At 50.6% G+C, this 20,691-nt stretch overlaps 1 protein-coding gene across 2 annotated transcripts in view; it reads left to right on the forward strand.

The window, feature by feature from the left end:
• The first annotated feature begins 202 nt into the window (after positions 1-202).
• Positions 203-20,691, forward strand: part of IGF1R (insulin like growth factor 1 receptor) — a 300,365-nt gene continuing 279,876 nt past the window's right edge. The window contains exon 1 of one of the 2 annotated variants that reach the window (XM_043489499.1): positions 203-905. In XM_043489499.1, the coding sequence (XP_043345434.1) occupies positions 812-905 (94 nt within the window). In that variant the 5' untranslated portion in view covers positions 203-811. Of the gene's footprint in view, positions 906-2,241; positions 2,342-20,691 lie in introns of those variants that run through there. The other variant, XM_043489500.1, reaches the window with a different exon arrangement.

The following is a 20,691-nucleotide window of genomic DNA, read 5'->3' on the forward strand; positions in this document are numbered from 1 at the left end:
CGCCCGTGCCTGGAGCTTGCCGACCCCCGGACCCTCCACGCCCCTCCCGCGCGAGGGGAGCTCCACGGCGCGCCGCGGCTTTGACCTTCAGCGAGCCGGAGCCCCCGCGCCGAGCCGGCGGCGGGCGGGGGCCGGGCGGGGGCCGGCGCGGGGCGGGCGGCGGGAGCGCAGAGCGCGGCCGGCCCGCCGCTTTGTGTGTGTCCTGGATTTGGGAAGGAGCTCGCGGCGGCGGCGGCGGCGGCGGCGAGCGGAGCCCGGCGGAGGAGGAGCAGCAGCAGGAGGAGGAGGGGAGCGGCTCATTCATTTTTCCTCCGCATTTCTGCCCCCGGCCGGCCTCCCCCGCGACCTGGGCTCAGGGGCCGTCTTGCGAACTGCGTCGCGCCCTCCCGCCGCGGAGGCTCGGGCGTCGGGCCGCCTCCCCCTCTGTCTGGGGTCGGGTTTGTTTTCCTTCGCCAAGACGGATCCGGGCTTGGCCCCCTTCTCTTCGCAGTTTTTCCTCCCTCCTGCCTCTCTGGGTTTGAAAATGGAGGCCGACGACGCAGACAGCCCGCCCCGGCGCGCCCCGGGTTCCCGACTTCGCCGAGCGCTGGGCCGCGGCTGCCGGCGCTGAGGGCCGCCCGCCGCCACCGCCCGCCCCGTCCGCGCCTCCCCGCGGACCCCCGGCCGGCGCCGCCTCGGGAAGTGTTGTCGCCTTCGCCCTTGTTTTTGGAGGTGGGGGGGGACGAAGACTCGGAGACTTTTTCTTTTCCTCCTCCACCCCCCCTTTTTTTTTTTTTTTTGAGAAAGGGGAATTTCGTCCCAAATAAAAGGAATGAAGTCTAGCTCCGGAGGAGGGTCCCCGACCTCGCTGTGGGGACTCCTGTTTTTCTCCGCCGCGCTCTCGCTCTGGCCCACGAGTGGAGAAAGTGAGTATGTGCCCGCCGCCCGCGGCCACTGCGGGAACTTTTCCTCCGAGGGGCTGCGCCCTGTTTGCGAAACCCGAGTTGCCACCGTCGCAGCTGTCGGGCTACCGGGCTCTGGGGCGGCGGGGCGGGGCGCCGAGGAGCTCGGCCGCAAGGCCGGGGGGGACCCCGGGGCCCAGGTCGTTGGTTCGGAGGCCCGCGTGGCCCCGGGCTCGGCGCATCCCCGCACGGAAAGGGCCTCGGTGGCTCTCCCTTCCGCGGTCCCGAGAGCCCTGCCCCGCGGCCCGGCTGTCTGGGCTGCCCTCCCTGCCCGGCGGCCCGCGGTGGGGCCAGGCCCCGGGGCTCCAGCGGGGAAGTTCGCGCCCGGCCGCCCGCACCGCGCGCCCCTCCCGGCGCGCGGGGCCTCCCGACACGCGGCGCGCGGGCGGCGGTGACAGCTCGCGCGGCGCCCTCGCGCCTGGGGCAGGTTCGGAGCCCGGGGTGGGAGCGGGCAGCCCGCCGGCCCCGGTTCTGCAAGGTGCCCAGGGGGAGGTGCCCGGCGGGGAGGCTCCGCGGCCCCAGGACAGGTTCCAGACATTCCAGCGCGACCTCCTGCCGCTCGCCACGCTTGGCCCCTTGGGCTCTTTGGGTTCCTGGCTTTCCCTGTCGCTTTCGCTCTCCGGCCTCCCGGGGCTGCTCAGTGCGACTGGGGGTGCGGGGAGCGTTCCCGCTTACATCTCGCACCCCTCGCTGCAGCCCTTGGGAAAAGGTGAAGTCGGGGGCTCGGCGTCAGGCGGGCTGTTCCGGACAGCGCGTCCGGATCCCGAGTTCAGAGGGTTTGGGGGACCCTTCTCCCCGTTTTCTAGCGGCCCGTGGACGCTCTTTTCGTTCCGGCGGGGCTAGGGCTGGTAGGGCGGCCTCTGAGTGTGCAGGAGTGGGTGTGTGGTCGGAGCCGACGTGTATTTCCACACACGTGCTCGCAGCCACACGGCCGCCCAGGAACACCGGGCCGCCGTGCCCGGGCGAGAGGTGGCCCGCGTCGCGGTTTCGGGCGCGCGGGGCCCCGCGGCGGCGGGCGTGCGGGGAGGGGGCTCCGCGTGGCGAGCGCGCGGCCGCGGCCTGGGCTTCGTGGCCGGAGTTGTGTTGCGCGCCCCCCCATCCCCCGCCCGCACTTCCTCTGCTCGGAGTTAATAAGCAATATCGCTCCACGCGCTGCCGCTTGCAATCTGATAGCTTTTGTTTTGGTGGTGTCGGCTAGGGGTAGGGACGGGCAGGGAGGGAGGGAGAGAGAACTTAGCGCCCCGCGGTATGTGGAGGGCGGAGAGGAGGGGTTTCTATTCTTCTCCAAACAGTAAAGGGAGGCTCTGCTGGTCCTTTCGCGACGGCAGGGTATCTTGAGCACGATTATAAAGTTCAAATGCAGGCACAGAACTGGGGCTGGGAACGGCGAGGGCGTGTTGGTGAGTAATGTTTGCCGAGTGTATGCAGGTGGTGCCAATTAACTTCGAAAAATCACGACTGCGCCTTGCAGAGTGAGGGGGAGAGTCAGGAGGCAGCGGGGGCTGCCTGGCCCCGTCTTAGGTGCAATTCGGAAAGACTGTTCGTATAAACAAACCCTTCTTAAATGTTTTGTAAGAAATGCGTTCACGACCGAGTAGGAGCAGATTTTTAAGGATTAGGGTGTTGACTGCGTGGAGTGAGACTCGCCTGGAGTCCGGACACTCCCCACATCTGAGCTCTCCTGCTCTTTGTTTTCCGAAGTTTCCGCACGCTGGATTGGGCGAAAGGCTCTCGGCACCCTTCTAAGGCTCACAGATGGTGTTTGGGGGCACAGAGGAGGGCTTCTAGCTTTCAGGAGCTAAATATAGTTCAGGAGACACAAGAGAGTTAATCCATTTTATTACGGCATGTTGTTGAACTGTGTCGTGGCTCTAGTTTTATTGTTTAATGTTAGTAAGTTCTGAAATTCACAACACCAGGGTTGGCCTTGCTTCTCCGACGCAGGACTCCGGGATTTTAAAATAGGATGTCTTGTTGTTTGGAGTTCTTGATGAAAAATACCCTTTGTGAAAGGTGTATTTGTTCTGTTTTTCTTGACAAAACAGGCAGGAGGGGAAGGGGCGTTTTAACTACTTTTATAGTACAAGATGCCAAACTTTGCTCAAGGATCTCTCGCAAATAGTTGGTTTCTGAAAACTTGATGGATGGCCAGAAGGCTCCTCATTCCTGATTATGGTTTGTTGAAGTTCTAACTCACTACCTGCCCCTCCCTATAGCTAGGAAGTTTTCAGGAGTAAATGGTATGCTCAGCCTGTGTTCAGCTCTTAGTCCAAAAGGTGCTGGAATTCTTACTTCTGATAGAAATAAAACCAACAGCTCCTATCAGAGACAAGCATTGTTTTGTCTGTCTAGTATAATAAAGATTGGGATGCTGTTGATTAATAATGTGTTGGCCTATTTAGGGATTAGTGTTTTCTCTCAGTGTGATAGCAGTAGGGGTGATTAAAAAAAACACAAAAACCTTTAATTTGGAAAACCTAGAAGTTTTGAAGCAGATGAAGTCATAAAGACTTTTGTATCAATGTACCGTGAACAGTGCATCTAAAAAAGGGAGGTTTGGAAGTTAGGAGTGATAGCCAAATAATATGATGCTTAAAAAAAAAAATCGGTGTGCCCTTTAAAGGTATTGTGGCCATCTCATTAGAAAGATCCAGTCATCTTTCTGCCCCAGGCACAGTCATATTCTATTGTCAGGGAAATGTAGGTATGTGAAAGATGGGTGTTTAAAGAAGTTGCTGTTTTATTACCAGAAGAAGAATTCCAGAATAAGAAGTTTGGAAAGAACCTAAATAGCAAATTATAGTTTAGCCTCTCTAGAGGGAAATAGCAAGTAAAGGGTACTTTTGTGGAGGGGTGGGTGTGGGTTTGAAGTTTAAAAGGTTATATGTTTAATTTGTCAGAAGGATTAGAAAAGTCCAACATTAAGAAATATGCTAAGGTTGACTGGAAGAACCTTAAAAACATCGTGCTTAGTGAAAGAAGTCAGTCACAAAAGACCACATATTGCATGATTCCATTTATATGAAGTCCAGAATAAGCAAATCCATAGAGACAGAAAGTAGATTAGTGGTTGCATAGGGCTGGGGAAGGAGGGGGTACGGGTTTCTTTTAGGGGTGATGAACATACTCTAAAATTAGATTGTGGTAATGGTTGCACAACTTTCTGAAAATACTAAAAACCATTGGATTGTGTACTTTAAATTAGTGACTTTTATGGTATGTGAATTATATCCCAATGAAGCTGTTTTTCTTTCAAGAAACATGTTAAGGTTAAAAAGAATGCATTGTGTTACTTTGAACATAGAATTTGTTGATAGATTAAAATTATTAAGTAAATTTGTCCAGCAGGTTGATGTCTCCTTTTTTAAAATTTATGGAGTTTTTCAGACTCATGAACTACAAACTGATCACTGAAGCTATAACAGCGGAGATTGAATGCCATAGGAGAAAGGACAGACAGGAAAAAAGAACCTTTGTTAGGAATAGCTCACATGAAGGATTAAGGGGTTGGGTTAAAAGAAATGCAAGTGCTGGTAGTGAAAGTCAGATTTGTGACACTGAAATCCTTGACTGAATCTGAAACGACGTTGGTCTTTCCAAGACTAGAGTTTAGGAGCTGAGTCTGATGGCATTTTGTATTCCAGTTTTCTTACATATTTTTTCCCAACAAAGAAATAATGTAATGTTTTAAGATGATAAAGAATTTCCACTGTCTCTTTTGGTATCCCATATTAACCACCCTGGTAGTAAAAACTTGAGGAAGAACTGCTCATTGTAAAACAGTAGGTTTTTTTTTTTCTCTTTTCTTTGTTACTTGTTTTATTTCTTAAATAGTTGCAGAGTCTGAGCAGGAAAGAGAACCTCTGTAGGATGCAGAAGTTTTTTTAGACACACAGTGATGATATTTTTTTAATTAAAATTTCTTATCAAGCAAAAGATTTAAAAACATCGCAGAGGGATTTTTATTTTCAAACTGGTCTGCCTTTATCCAGATTTACCTTGGCCTGTTAATAGGAAATACCTGAAGAATAACTGTTTACATTTGGTTTTGGTTTTTGTGTAAGACTCTGTTTACTAATAAAAGTGATTCCTGTTCTTCTTATTGTTGCAAGATCAGAGCAGTAATGACTATCAACTGTATCATTTTCACTTGCTGCCTTCCAGTTTTGCCAAGGAAAGCCCTCAAGGGACAGTAGCTTCCTTTTAAATCTGGTTTCATTTGTTTTGTAAGAATGTGCTGTAAGAAGCAGCTGAATCCAGCCAGCACTTATTTAGTACCTGCTGTATGGAAGCTGGACACTGCCTTACGTGATGCCCGCACAGAGAGAATTTCGCTTTTGTTCTTAGGACATTTTACATAATCCTGCGTGAAACAAAGTTTCTTGAAAATTCAGCTCTTTTTCAGACTTGGCCCAGGGTATGCAGTTCTAAAACAACATTTTAAAGGCCCTTTAACAACATTTCTATAGACTTAAGATAGGAAGCCTATCAATGTTACTGATTTTCTGGAGGCCTGTGTGGCATGCCTTGCCTTATGAATACCTGCCCTTGTATTGCATTGCTGCTGGCAGGCTGTGATGTACCTGTCAGTCACCCATCTCGATCAGCTGTGCTGCCTCCTTTATAACATTGGTTTGACAATTGTGATTAAAAATGGGCAGTGCCGTAGTTACCATTTGCCAAAACTTCAGTAGGAGTCACAGGTGTGCATGACAATGTTGTATGGCACATTTTGATTTGTAAGGAAGATGTGACTTACTTTAAACCTTTTCTGAATTTATGCATTGCTTAGTTAGCTTTCTGGAAAACTTTAAGGAACTCTCATAATTGTAAGTCCTTGTTTAATTTCAAATACTTTGCTGCATTTAAAAGCATGAGATGGAGGAGGCAATTAAACCTTGAAGTATCTTTTAATTGTAAAACATCCAGGCCATGTTTCTTTCTGAGTTGTGATTTTTTTTTTTCAATTTGTTTTCAAAACTTATTTAAAAAATCAACCCTAGTTCATGGAGGAGGGATTTGTGCGCGTGGCCAGCCTGTTTGAACTGCTGTTCTTAGCCAGCTTACGACAGGTGCCATCTGAGTCCGAGGATGCTCGCCGCTCAGTTGTACTAAATAGATAATGGTTGCACACAAGCCTGGGATGCAGTTTCTTGATTTCTCTGTCTGCGATGTTCTGAAGGAAAATTCTAAACGCTTTAAAGGCAACAAGTTGAATTATGAATGAAGCACTCTGACCTCTCCTTGAAAATGGTGTTTGGCATCTGATTACGAAGAGGAACTTTTCCAGTTATTTGTAAACAAATGATTTGGCTTAAACAGAAAGGTGGCCGGGTGAGGTCCGGGGTGGGGGGGGGCGGTGCGCGTCGAAAGTCCTAATGTTTTTGCACGTTGAGACCTGTTGACATTTGGGGAGGATTTTCAGTATTTGGAAACATTAAAACTTTGCAAATGTGTCACCCTTACCCCAACCCCCAAGGATCTGGAAAGAACTGGTTGTTCTTAGGAAAGGGCATATGGTTGGTATAAAATGGTTGGTAAACAGAAGATCTTTAAAAACAAATTAAGTTGTTATCTCAATAGATGCATACTCACTGGGCATGATAAAGTTTGTTTCTTTTGTTAAATTATTTAGGTTATATTTGACTCAGAATATTAGCAATGTCTTTGATTTTGAAACTTTTGAACTATGAAGACTAAATTTATTTTTTTTTTTTTACTTGTAAAGCATCAGTTCTACTCATGTTGTAAAGTCCCTAATATCAGTTTTGAAGATCCCCTACTTTTCCCAGTTATGCCAGCTTCACTTAGGGCTTATGAAATTGATTAATTTCAAAATCTGAAGGAAATATTGATATTTCTTTACTGGAATTGAGAATTTTTTTTTCTCTTTCCTCTTTTCCTAAATAAATATATGTTGAGTACTTATTGGACTCAGTTCTTTCAGTTTGACTATCTTCCCTGGTGGCTCAGACTGTAAAAGTGTCTGCCTACAATGCGGGAGACCCAGGTTCGATCCCTGGGTCGGGAAGATCCCCTGGAGAAGGAAATGGCAACCTACTCCAGTACTCTTGCCTGGAAAATCCCATGGACAGAGGAACCTGGTGGGCTAGAGTCCATGGGGTCGCAAAGAGTTGGACATGACTGAGCAACTTCTTTAAGTTTAAAAATTTGTTCTGATGTGATAAACTATCCTACATACATTTTAAAAGATACGAGTCAAGCCATAGAAATTGGGCTCCCCCGATGGCTTAGCAGGTAGAGAATCCGCCTGCAATGCAGGAGACACAGCAGATACAGGTTCAGTCCCCGGGTCAGGAAAATCCCCTGGAGAAGGGAATGGCAACCCACTCCCGTATTCTTGCCTGAAAAATTCCATGGACAGAGGATCCTGGCAGGCTACAGTCCAAAGGGTCGCAAAAAGTCGGACACGACTGAGCGGCTAAGCAAGAATAGAAATTACTTTCTATGTTTGTTTAAAACACTAAAAAAAAAAAACTAGTAAGCAAGGCTTTCGTTTTTCTTACTTTTTCCTTACGGACTAGAAGAATTCAGATTTTACTGGAACACAACAGAAAGTAGTTTCTTCTCTGGTGAGGAGTGAATGCCTGCGATCACAGCTCCTTGTCGGTGCACCGTTGCTGTTTCTGATGGGGAAAGGCAGGCAGGGGTCTGCCTGTTTTCTCCTGTCTGTCCTCTCCTTGGTCGGTGCTGGGGGTGTGTCCACGGAGCTGAGTGTCCCGCCTCTGGTGGCTGATGGTCTTAAAGCCCACTCTTTCTTATTTGAAATAGATTGGTGACTAACCACATAGGGAAGATGTGCGTGCATATGATGGGTATCCCCAGATTCAGCTGAGATAGCTATGCCTGCTTTAAATTGTTCACATTGTAATAGTCTGGAAGTCTTAATTTTTTTTTTTTTATTTTAAGCATTTATATTTTTAAAGACTTTAGAAAGTATTCTATTCTTAATTTATTCCTAGTCCAGAAAGTTTTTCAGGTTTGAAACTTTATTTTTTATACCACTCCTCAGCCTCTTAGTCCCCTTATCAAGGCAAGCATCTACTTTAGTAATAGTTATATAATAAAAAAGGCCACTTATTCAAAATTGTGTGTATTTCCGTCCATTCATCCAAATTCTGACAGTTTCAAATACATTATTATTGCAGTTTTGTATACTTTTATATGGCTGCTTTTTTTTTTTTTTAACCTGGCACTAACTTTCTTTAAACTGGCTGTGGAATTATTTGTCAGTTTGGTAATTCAGGTATATGCATACTGCTTTCTAAATTACTCTTGACCATGGGAGAGCAAATATGTGTTGACAGTCTTAAAGCATAAATGTTTTATAGAGTAGAACTTTAAAACTTTTGTGAGATACTTTGGATGCCTACTTTGAACTTGTCCTGTCAGATAAAATACAGTCAGTGGTTTGTCTTTATAAAATCAATGATTAGAAATGCATGTTGACTAAGTAAATGAGACAGTATCAATTTGAGTTAAGAAAATTTAGTTAATAACAGTTTAAGGGAGAGAAGTCTGATGATGATTAGGGAGAGATGAGTTTATAACAGTTTTTTCCAAATTGGAAGCATCCAAGTGACCTATAATAACCTCCTGGAGAAAACCAGGAAGCATAGGAAGCAAGCCCAGGTGAGAGGTCCTTCGTCTCCTTGCCTGGATCAGCTAGCAACAGGGGAGAGGTCCATGGTCTCCTTTCCTGAATCAGCTAGCAACAGGGGAGAGGTCCATGATCTTGCCAGTATCAGCTAGCAGTAGGGGAGAGGTCCATGGTCTCCTTTCCTGAATCAGTTAGCAATAGTTTTCTTAGGTCATCAGCTGTTAATTTAGGTTGTAAAGTCCTCAGCAGTTGTGCCGTTACTATCAGCATCGTCCTGTGTTTATTCTCCCCAGCTAAGTTTTGGGGGTCTCTCAGTAGTGGGGTAAAATACCTGCCATTAGCTCAGACTCTGAATTTGAAAGAGAAACACAGATTATCATGAAAACAAATGCTCAAAGAGCAGAGACGGAGGAAGATCTGCTGTTCAGCTTCCTTAGTTCTGTTGTCTGATTCCTGTGAATAATGAGTTCATGGAATATGTGAGGCCACAACATGTTATAGTCTCATCCCAGGAAATTCTTTTGTTATCACTGTTGTACTTGGTTGAGCTGTAGACTTGGGATTTTCTGTCTAGCATTACCTCAGTAAGATTTTCAACAACAAGTGGTCAGGATGGAATTCCTAGCTCCCTTCCAGTTCATCAGCCCCTTTCTGGGGAGACTGGTTTATTGAATGTTTCCTTTCTCCCTCCCTGACTCACTTGAAATTGCTCACATTCGCCCATTTCTGGCTCCACCCTGGTCCCGTCCAGACCTGCATGGACTCTCGGAGGGAGGAGATGCTTGGTTGGCCTCTGGGCCGGGCAGCTCTGACTCCAGCGCCCTCCCTCTGCTCTGATGGACTTGCCAGCCCCAAATTATCCGCGTGTGCCTTTTGTGGTGCGGCGCCCTGGTCCAGGAATCAAGTCCGAGGGCCCCGTCCTGGGCTGTCATCCGCCTTTACCGAGGCTTTGCTGTAGGGATCCCGTGTGAATTCCTAGGACTTCCGTGGGCTCTAGCTCTGCGGTAAGGAAGCCCGTTCCTAGCTCCGTGGTTTTGCCCCTTCTGCATTCGAGGCCTGGAGTGCTTTTCCTCTTTGCTAATGTTGCCCCACAGAGGAAGTGCTGCTCTAGGGCACGGAGATCTCCCGGTTCTACTTGCTGCTTCCCTGACAGTCCATCCCACGGAAATGCAGAGACTTGAAACAACTGGGAGAGAGTCTTCTCCTTTTCTTATTAAATGCCAAAATAAAACCATCTTCTAATCTATTTAGAAGATTAAGGTCAGAAAAATTGGGGTTGGAATCTCTTTTTCATTTGAAAAAAAAAACAAAACACCAAACTCTAGGTTTCAGATCTGTGAAATAGGGACAAGACTGTAACTGTGTGAAGATGGGCCACTAAGTTAGTTCCTGTTCCCCAAATACCTTCCTAGAGTTTTAGTTCATCTGAGATGCCGTCTTTTAATTTCTAACACAGATTCCTTCTCCTCCATGAAGCTTTCCTTGATTACCCTCCTTTCTGTAGACCTGACTTCCTGCTTGTTCCTTTTGAGGTTGTACCCCCCTGCTGTGCCGGTTAGCAGTGATTGGTTTTGTCTGGGACCCGGGCTGTTGTCATTTTATGAGGCTGTAGAGAGAAGTGCAGGCAGAGGGCTTGGGTTTGAATCTCAGCTGCTCAGTAGCTAAGGCCTCAAGCCAATTGTTTAATCTTCCTGTGCCTCAGTTTTCCTCATCTGTAAAGTTATAATTCTAATAGAACCCACTCCATTTATTCTTAAAAGCAGAAAGGGAACTGATGCATGTGTCAGATCCTTAGAGAGGCCGGCATCTCCTAAGCCCTCCAACTTTTGTCTGCTGCTTCTCTAACAGACGTGGCATCCTTGAGCAGAGTGGTTGTTTGGATATGTCAGAGATACAGGATGCACTTGACCTCAGGCTTCCGTTGTCGTTTAAATGTTATGCGGAGCCTGGCACATAGTAGGTGCTCAGCTAATGCTCTGTAGTGAAGCTTTATTTTTCTAGGGTGCTTAATAGGATTGCAGCTTGCTTGTGTAACACAGTCTTGTGATTTTTTTTTTTTTACCTTTTTTCATTAAACAGTGGAGGGTGCCTGCAGTGCATCGTCCATTTCAGAGGTCCGTTTATCATGCTTTCTCTCTGATGTTTGTCCGTTCCGCTGGTGACCAGGATGTGTCCAGGGTGCGCTTTGTCCGCCTCACCAATGCGTAGGCGCCATCTAGTGGCTAGAAAGGAAATTCGGCCTCTTTGGTGCCTGAGATGAAGATCGCCCGTGGCCCCCCGTCTGGCTTAGATTCCTGGGAACCCAGTTGCAGGAAAATGTGGGGACTGCAGGCTTCTGTAACACCCATTGGGATATGGTTTTGAATTAAGCTTGCTTTGCTGCATCAGTGAACTGGCTTGAGAGAATTTGGGTCTCCCTAAGTGGCGTGAGCAACTTTTGACAAAGTTGTATCTATCTAGCGCACCTTTTACAGTTTGGGATTTAAGATGTTTTTACAGGATTTTAATAAATGACAACTTCTAAAATATCCCTTTCGAGTTTAGAGATTTAAAACATCTATTGATTCCTTTTGAAAAATAGGCAAGATTTACTTCCCGTTGCTCTATTTAAAATATGTGGTAAGACTTTAATTATCATTCTTATATGTGTCCTCTTGGGCAGTTTTATGTAGTTCAGGTGCTCACCAGTCAGAAATCCTAGCAAAGAATAGTAACAAACACTTTCATTGCTGCTGTTGGGTCTCACATTGGTTGTATTTTGTTAGACATTTTTCTGTATTTGGTTTCCTACTCGTTGCGTAGTTTCAGAATCCGCTTTCTCACTTCCTTAGTTGAGGCTACACTGAGGTAGTGGATAGGTGGTTCATTTAGAAAGTGTTAGGCTCATCTCTCTGTGATTGCTTTTGGCTCGTTTTAATTTGGAAGTCATTGGTTCGCTGGCTGATAGAGAATTGCAACTTGCCATCCTCTGAGACATTTTGAACAACAGCTCTGGCTGTTTCTGAAACAGACTGTACCCCCTCAAGTCTCTTTGCCTTGGCAGGTGGGCGCCCCTGTGCCAAGGGGCTCTTGGCAACTGTATTACCTCCTCTGATACAATTGTGTTACCAGCTCACCCTCTGGCAGGCTCCTTTCAGAATTAGCTGCATCTCTCCCTGTCCGGCGGCCTCGACCCTGCCAGCTGGATGGTCCCACAAGTCTCTTTATACCCCTGTTAGTGCGTCATCCCCAGACTGTTTCACTCTACTAGTCAGGGAGGTGAGAGGTACCTTGGTTATCCTTGAATTCTGAGGTCATGGCTCATGCATAGCACACAGGAAGATCTCAACTAACAGAAGACTTCTTAAAGGGACACACTCAGTCCCCCGTACCCCCTTCACTTTGAAGCAACGTGAACAACAAATTTATTTTCATCTTGTCATGATCACTCTTTGCCGACAAAGGTCCATGTAGTCAAAGCTATTTTTTTCCCAGTAGTCTTGTATGGATGTGAGGATTGGACCATAAGGAAAGCTGAGTGCCGAAGAATTGATGGTCTTGAACTGTGGTGCTGGAGAAGACTCTTGAGAGTTCCTTGGACTGCAAGGAGATTCAACCAGTCCATCCTAAAGGAGATCAACCTTGAATATTCATTGGAAGGACTGATGGTGAAGCTGAAGCTCCAGTACTTTGGCTACCTGATGTGAAGAGCTGACTCGTTGGAAAAGACCCTGATGCCGGGAAAGATTGAAGGCAGGAGGAGAAGGGGACAACAGAGGACAGGATGGTTGGATGTCATCACCAACTCGATGGATATGAGTTTGAGCAAGCTCCGGGAGAGTGAAGGACAGGGAAGCCTGGCGTGCTGCAGTCCATGGGATTGCAAAGAGTTGGACACGCCTGAGCGACTGAACAGCAGCATGATCACTCTGCCAGCTGAAACGTTTCATCAGGCCAGTTTCTCCTGCAGAGAACTTGGAAGCAGTAAAATTATCTTTAACATCATGGTTTAATCAGGCTTTTTGTACACTGAGGTGAGTGAAAACCCTAGAACCCCGGAAAGGTCACTTGTGAGTCCAGCCCTGTGTTGAGGCTGCCTCATCTCTCTGGAGGGAGGGCTTGTTGCAGAAGTTCCCTCTGCATGTGGTTCAGTCACTCAGTCATGTCCAACTCTGCCACCCCGTGGACTGTAGCCCGCCAGGCTCCTCTGTGGGGTTTCCAAGGCAAGAATACTGGAGTCAGTTGCCATTTTCCTCTCCGGGGGTCTTCCCGACCCTGGGAGAGAACCCCAGTCTCCTGCTTCTCCGGCATTGCAGGCGGATTCTTTACCGCTGAGCCACTGGGGAGGCTCTTCGAGCGTTTAACACATCTCTCTCGGCACCAGTTGGAGGCAGCCTGGGTCCCGCCATGTGGCGTGCCGGCTCGCCTGAAGCCTGGGGCAGGCGGGGCGTCCATGGGGCCCCCTCTGCCACTCCTGACCCCCACACTTTCCCCTCTGAACGACCACAAACACCCAGGCTGTTGCTCACGGCCTTCAGATCCAGAGACAGCATGCAGAGAGACAGGTTCTTAGGAAGGCCTGGCTGGCCCGAGCGGGACTTCTGTTTTTTGCACGGTTTCCTGGACGGGGCCAGTTAACTTTTGCCTTGACTCCTGGCGGGTCAATAGCTCACCTTAAAGACTCCTGTCACTTAAGTGCTCCCTTTCCCTCAGGGCTGTGGACGAGGCCTCTGACGGCCTCTTGTGGGGCCACTGAAGGTGGAAGCCTGCACCCCCCACCCCCCAGAAGTTGATGGAATAATAGGTCTCCTGAACGTAATTAACACCTGAGAGATTACCCTTGAAAGCTTCATACCCTAAGGACTCTAGTCCAGTGGGATATTTCCTACAGATAAATGGAAACATAACCATTTGAACCTGGTGCATTAATTTCAAGCATAGCTTGTTTAAGAGTGTTTTGGAAAGTGCCATGCAGATGTTGAACAGGGTGCAGGTGAGCTCCATCCTTACAAACCAGCACAGCGCCTACCTCTCGTCTGCCCCTGTCACGGCACTTTCTGCCTTTGAAGCCCCCCCAAGTCCCCCCGCCCTGCCACAGGCAGCCCCTGCAGATGTAGGCAGACGCTGGAGCCTCACTGTCCCAATCGGCGGTTTGCTGAGCCACGAGGGATAGTCTTGCATCGCAAGTGCCCGGCAGGACCGGCTCGTAGGGAGCATCCAACAGGCACATGTTTTAATCTGTCTCTTCTGCAGGCCCTGGTGGCCCTGCGCTCGCCCCTGGAGGACTGGCCCCCTTTCCTGCACTTGCCCTGACCTTCTGAACTCCTGAGACGGATGGGTGGCAGGGGTGGGGGGCGTCAAGCTGCTGAAGAGCTCGGGCGGCCGCGGGTGCTCCGACTTCTATGCTCCTTGAAGGTCTGATGCTCGGGTGCCCTGGGACAGGCTCCAGGGGTCGGGCAGGGCCGGTGGAGTCTGGGGCGGATGGGAGAGCTGAGCTCGCGGCAGGGAGCTCCTAGTGGGGGCGTGTGGGGGGCCCCGGGGGCCAGGTCACACCCTGACCAGTCAGAAGCGCGCCCCAGAGCAACGCTCGCCCTCGTCCGGGGCATCGGAGGTGCTGGGGAAGGAGGGGACCAGGCTGAAATGGGCACACAGCCTCCAGAGACATTCCTCTCCTCTGGAAACAAGAGTGAAGCCTCTTCAGGTGCGCTTGTGTGCGCCTCGCCAGGTACCGCTCTCCCGCTTTCCGGGGACCCAACCCGGCCGTGACCCCAGGTCCCCTCCGAGCCGCATGCTGGGCCCTGCACTGAGGCTGGAGGCTGACCACCCGGAGCAGGGAGGCTCATTTGATGGAAAGGGGAGGCCGGTTAGGCGTCCAGTTCTGGGCTCTGCTACTGGTGCTTTTTAACTTGAACGTGTATTGATGTTTCGAACTCAACCGGCACGTTGTTACTCCGCTGAGAAGCGGTCACTGGTCCTTCACAGGGGTGGGGGCGGTTGGTGCTGGACGATTCCTGCTGCCCTTCCCGCAACTGTTTCCGCGGGACAAGCAGCCTTAGAAACACACCAGACCCGCAGGCCGCCTGGAGGCCTGGGGCTACTTTCTGCTCTCAGCGTGCTGACTTCCAAGTTTTAAATGCCTTAGCCCGCGGGAGCGAGCGGACCTAAGGGGCGTGGTGTCTGTGTGCCGAGGGTGGAAACCACGCCTTCTGCTGGGTCCAGAACGCCCTTCTCTCCAGCCGTCTCTGATGCTCCAGATTCTGTACGGCTCGGGCTCTACCTCGAATGAGACGCCTGCTGATGGGCTGTGCCTGGACACCTTGCTTTCCTTCTGTGCCCTGGTTTTCTCATCTGCAAGATAGGAGTCGGTTGGTCCCATCTCAGAGGACAAGTCTAAGTATTTCCTGGGCAGATATGCCTACATTGGAATGTCGTGCCTGTCATCTGCCCTAGGGGGTTGGTCTTATTATTAAGGATGGAGGAAACCGGTGTTAAAAGTTGTTTACTTCCTTAAAAAGTGGTCAGTGCCCTCCTGGTGCTTATGGATTCTGATGTTCAGCTTTTAGGATCATTCGCCTTCTCTGACCTTCACATCAAGACTCTAGTAGCTTCAGTTGACTTAGAGGAGTTTCGTGAGTGCTGGCTCCAGCCTTTGTCTTTGCGGATAGAAGGCACCTTCGTCTGTTCTGTTCCTCTCTCTTCCTGTCATCCCTGCTGCCTCCGGGGAAGGATGCGGAACGTGCTCCTCCAGGAGAGGCAGTTATTCAAACCCCAAGATAGCCCAGGCGTCAGGGCTTACTGGAGCATGTTCAGCCCTGCTCTCTGCCTTCCTCGCGAGTGGCTCAGCGGCCAGATGGCCTTCTGGAGAGGAAGGTCTATATGAGAAGTGAGGGGAGCATCATATCCCCACCTGCATTTAGGACACAGATCCAAAACTACTTATCCAAAAACACTAGTTCACATATTCAAAATACTGGAAAAAGTGAGAACGTGTGGTGTGGGGTCCTGGCTGCCAGAGGTCTCAGTGAGGGGTTGGGAGCCAGCCCCAGAGATGGTGAGAGAGCGTTAGTGGCTCAGTCGTGTCCAGCTCTTTGCCACCCCTTGGACTGCAGCCCGCCAGGCTCCTCTGTCCATGGGATTCTCCAGGCCAGAATACTGGAGTGGGTAGCCATTCACTTCTCCAGGGGATCTTCCCAACCCAAGGATCGAACCCAGGTCTCCCGTATTGCAGGCAGATTCTTTGCCATCCGAGCCTTGGGAGAAGGTGGTGCCTGGTAGTAAATTCTTTGCTGGAGAGCCTCCTCTAGAATGGAGAGGAGGAACTGCCCTTCTGCTCTGCCCCCTTGGATGGTACAGGGTTTCTGGTTCCTGGGATGGAGATCAGGCTTAGTCCTGGTTCAGGAGCTTGTTAGCTGGGCTTGGGTGCTCTCGTTAGGGGGCTGTTACCTATGATAATGTTTCTTGGGGAAATGTGTTTTGAATTCCAGACCCCTTAATAAACCAACTTGATTAAACAGTTCACAATAAGAGCGCTTTTCTTAGCGGGAGGAGTTAATTCCTTTGGTTTACAAGTTATTCCTTGAGGTCAAAAAGCACTAGACAAGATGAGCCACTTACTAGACATTAGGGAAATGCAAATCAAAACCACAGTGAGACACCAGTTCATATCCGTGAGGACAGTGATTATCAAAACATTGAAAATAACAAGTGTTGGCAAGGATGTGAAGAAGTTACAGCCATTGTGCATTGCTGATGGGAAAGTAAATGGGGCAGTTGCTGTGGAAAACAGTGTGGGGGTGTCCCAGGAACAATTAAACACAGATTTGCAGTCTGATCAGCAGTCCTACATTAGTATATGCCCAAAGGCCTTGATTGCAGGGAATTGGAGATATTTGCACACCCATGTTCATAGCAGCAAATAATTGTTTGCAGTAGCTGAAAGCTGGAAGTGTCCATTGATTAAACAAAATGTGGCCCATATAAGCAATCAAATATTATGCAGCCTTAAAAAGTCAGGAGATTCTGACACATGCTACAAGAAGGATGAGCCTAGAGGACATTATGTTACATGAAAGAAGCCAGTCACAAGTCAACAAATACCATATGATTTCACTTAGATGAGGAACCTACAGTTGCCACATCGCCAGTGACAGAAAGTAGAATGCCGGGTATTAGGAGCTGAGGGAGGGGAGGATGGGGAGTTAGTGTCTGATGGGTTTGGAAGTTCAGTCGTGCAGGGTGGAAAGAGTTCTGAGGATGGATGGTGGTGATGTTTGTGCAACAGTGTGAATGTGCTTCATGACGCTGAACTGTGCACTTAAAGATGGTTCAAATGGGCTTCCTTGGTGGCTCGGTGGTGAAGGATCCACCTGCAGTGTAGTAGACCCGAGTTCAATCCCTGGGTCAGGAAGCTCCCCTGGAGAAGGAAATGATAACCCAGTCCAGTATTCTTGCCTGGGAAATCCCATGGACAGAGGAGCCTGGCGGGCTGCAGTCCATGGGGTCGCAAAAGAACTGGACATGACTGAGTGACTGAGCAACAACACGTCGTGCTTATTTTACCGCAGTTTCAGAAAGTCTTGTTTCTTGAGTGCGTGCCGCGGGAGAGCAGGAGAGGCAAAGCCAGCCCGTGGCCGTGGTGGTGGAGGCAAGCGAGGGCTGTCACAGGTGCCCCGGGAGCTCGGGGGGGCTGTGTGAGGTCAGGAGAGGCTTCACCGAAAACGCAGCTTCGTGCTGAGTCACCAGGGACGGTCTGTTTGCCGTAATGAGAGCGGCTCTCTGATGATGTTTTCCTTTCAGGGAGGGCAAGTCAGGAGTCAGACTCCTGTGCCATCTAGTCACAAATGAAATTTATTACTAATCAGCCATGTGACGTGTAATTGCTTTTTCATTTTCTTATTTTTCCAGAAGAGAGATTTGTTTAGATATCTGGTTCCCTCACTGATGAGACGAGAAGTTTTTCATTTGCCTTGACAGCTCAATTTCTTCCCGCTTGCGGACTCCCCCGCCGCGTAGGAAGCCCTGAAGGAAAGGGCTTGACCCCTGCGTGCCCGAGTGGGAGCATCTCCTCAGCGCGGAGGAGGAGGCAGAGGCCCCGGGGTGTGGCCGGAGGGCCAGGGCACGTGCTGCCGTCCAGGCCACCTGCCCCGCGCCCGCAGCCGCTCTCCAGGCCTGCTTCTGCATCCTAAGCCATCACGCTCTGGCTTAACCGGGAGTCGGGGCTCAGGCCTGGGCCTGCCTTGTTCCACCAAGCCCGGGAGGCAGGCGAGCCTGCCTGGCCGTGAAGGGAGTCTCCTCCGCCCTGCTCGATGTGGGCCCCGTGGGAGGGACCTCATGGCTGCAGCTCCGCCGGGTGCGGAAGTTGGACTGGTACTTTGCCTGCGTCTCAGAAGTCAGCCGGAGTGACCACTCTGGTCTTTCCCTGGGCAGGAGGAGGTGTCAGGAGGGTGGGATCCTGCTCCCCAGCGTGGCGATGCGCTCCCATGAGGCTGGGGGGACGTCTGCATCGGCTCAGGCTCTTGTGACAAATCACCGCAGGCTGGGGGTTAAGCAACAGATACTCAATTCCCACAGCTCTGGAGGCTGGAAGTCCAGGATGAAGGCAGGGGCAGGGGCAGTGTGTGATGAGTGTGTGCTTCCCAGCTTGCAGATGGCCGTTGCCACGTGGCGGCGTCACGTGGGGGCGGAGGGAGGCAGGCGAGCAACTCGGGTCTTCTAGCCCAGAGGACGCGCGTGCCTCCGTGGGACCCCCCCACGAGGTGCCGTGACCTCACTGATGCCATCCCGAGGGGCGGATAGGGCCTCAGTATATGAATTTTCAGGGGACACAAACATGCATTCCATAACGATGGAGTAATATACATACATATGAAGTTCTTGGTCAGTTTCAAGAGTTGGCTTCGGGTTCATTTGGAAGAACTAAGTGAAGCCCAGCACCTAAATGTGGATGCTTTTAAGATGGCCCTGGGCGCACTTGCCCTCTGATGCATTGGCCAGAGGCGTGAAATGTACAGGTGGTCTTCTGGGCACGCGGCTGCTTTTCTTAGAGCGGATGCTGCGTGAGAGGAGCGTAGTTATTGGGAAATCTCAGACGACCCCGCTTCCGCCAGTTTTGGACAAGGGAGTTGCTGCCTTTGAACTCTGCAGTGGCTCCTAGTGGAGCGTTATACTCCCGGCCCGTTTCAGTTTGAGTTGTTGAAAGCTCAGGTCCTTGGTGAGGACTCACCTTTCCGATGAATGCAATGCGGTTCAGAGGCCCTCATCTTAACTGCCCCCCACCCCCGGGTCTGTTTTGTGAATCTGACTCCAGCAGTGGTGAAGGGTTGGGCCGTGCCGGGAGCAGTCCTGCCGCTGGCCCGCTTGGGGTTATGGGCGAAACTCCCCTCTCAGCATGTCCACGCAGCTGGATGACTGGGGAGGTGACTGTTAATTGTTTATAAGCATGAACTGTTTACAAGTCGTACTTGCTATTTTCAATCTGACCCTGCTATTATGTTGTTTTGTTTCTGTTCACAGCTGAGTTTTAAGCTGGGTAGGATTTAAGGGTGAGTCATTCCCATGACGGTAAAATCGGTATCGATCAAGCCTTCCCGTTAATCCCACGCCCAGTTTAGAGAGGGATGAGGCGTCTTAAAGCTTCTGCCGGGAGGATCCCCGAGCATGCGGACCGCGCTAGGAAGGAAGCCTGAGGTCAGGCTTCCTCAGGACTCAGCTCACCGCTCTCATCTGCCTGTCTGGATTTGGCACGCTGCTTGGAGCCTCCGCTGCCTGAAATCGGGGCGTGTTTCAGTGAAGGGGATATGAGCCCCTGTGAGGGTTGCTCCCCTCCACGCAGAACCTCCCCTGGACCACTGGTCTGAATGTTCACTGAATATGTGTCAGGCATTCGTGGGGAACTTATGATCCCTTTCTTGCCACCCCGAGCTCTGAATTGAAGTCCAATTTGCCACCTCGTTCCTGCCTTGGTCAGAAAGTTGCCCTGAGGGTCGTGTGTGCCTGGCAGCTGTAGATTCTCCTGGATGGAAGGACGGCGGCACCTGGGGGGGCGGCACCCTGGCTCCTGGCAGGGCGGTGGGCCCTGTGCACGCCTTTCGGCCTTCTCTCCGACGCCAGGCCCACCCTGGGCACTGTGAGAGCAGACAGCCCACTGCCTGGATGTGGCCGCGGTGAGCAGCAGAGTGGAAGGGTCTGGTGACGCTTGTGCTGCAGAGACGAGGGGGTGAGCAAGCGGATCAGGGGCTCGAAGGATGCTGGGCTGGGCTCCATAGAGAGGGTCTGGTTGGGAGAAGTTGAAGAGAGACAAATTGGAGTGTCTGGATGTTCAGGGACGTGCCAGCAGTAGGGCGGGCATGCCTGCCTTGGAAGGGCGTGCCGTGTGGCTGCAGAGAGATGCTCCGGGGAGCGGACCGGGGCCGTGATGAACAGGACCAGAGTGGGTGGGGGCACGGGCCATGGGAGCCCAGCAGGAGATCCTGGGGCCTCCTGGAGGAGGTGCTGGGAGGACTGGGGTTTACCCGGCATGGGGGTGAGCTGGGTGAGGGCTTACGCACATGTGCTGGGGTCCAGGGAACAGGCTGGAAGTGGGAGTGGAGAATGAGGCTGGGGGCAGGTTGGGGTGGGTGTCAGGGGTCCTCAGAGGCCAGGCTGACAGATGTGATGGAGTCTCACGGGCAAAAACAGTCCATGAAAACTGGTTCTCTTACTTGCATAAGTTAAACTAATATGCTGGCGGCCCCTGGTCTTTGTGAAATAACCCAGAGACTTTTTGGGGAGATGGTGGTGAGTGTGGTGTGGGAGATGGGAAAGGCTGGACCCTCCGTCACCCAAGCACCATCACACTGCATCCGGGGCTGATTCGGCTCTGTCTGATTTGCCAGAGTTACTCACTTCTGGGCCAGACAGAGGCCTCTCTGGTTATCACGTCCAATGGGAATAAGCAGAAACGTCCATTCTCTTCCTTTGCTTCGCACCCCGGTCAGCATTGTTTTAAATACGTCATCACATGCAGCTTGCTAGTGGAGGTGGTGTGTCTGACCCCCGTAGAAAGTAACCTGGGATGTTTTCCAAGCCCTGGCAGCTTTTTGGTGTTCGGACTGTGAGGCCTTTGGAATGGGGAGGCATTCTGGTTGAGGCGTGGAAGGAGGGAGACCTTTG

The sequence above is a fragment of the Cervus canadensis genome, chromosome 17 (assembly GCF_019320065.1).
Source record: "Cervus canadensis isolate Bull #8, Minnesota chromosome 17, ASM1932006v1, whole genome shotgun sequence".
Lineage (NCBI taxonomy): Eukaryota > Metazoa > Chordata > Mammalia > Artiodactyla > Cervidae > Cervus > Cervus canadensis.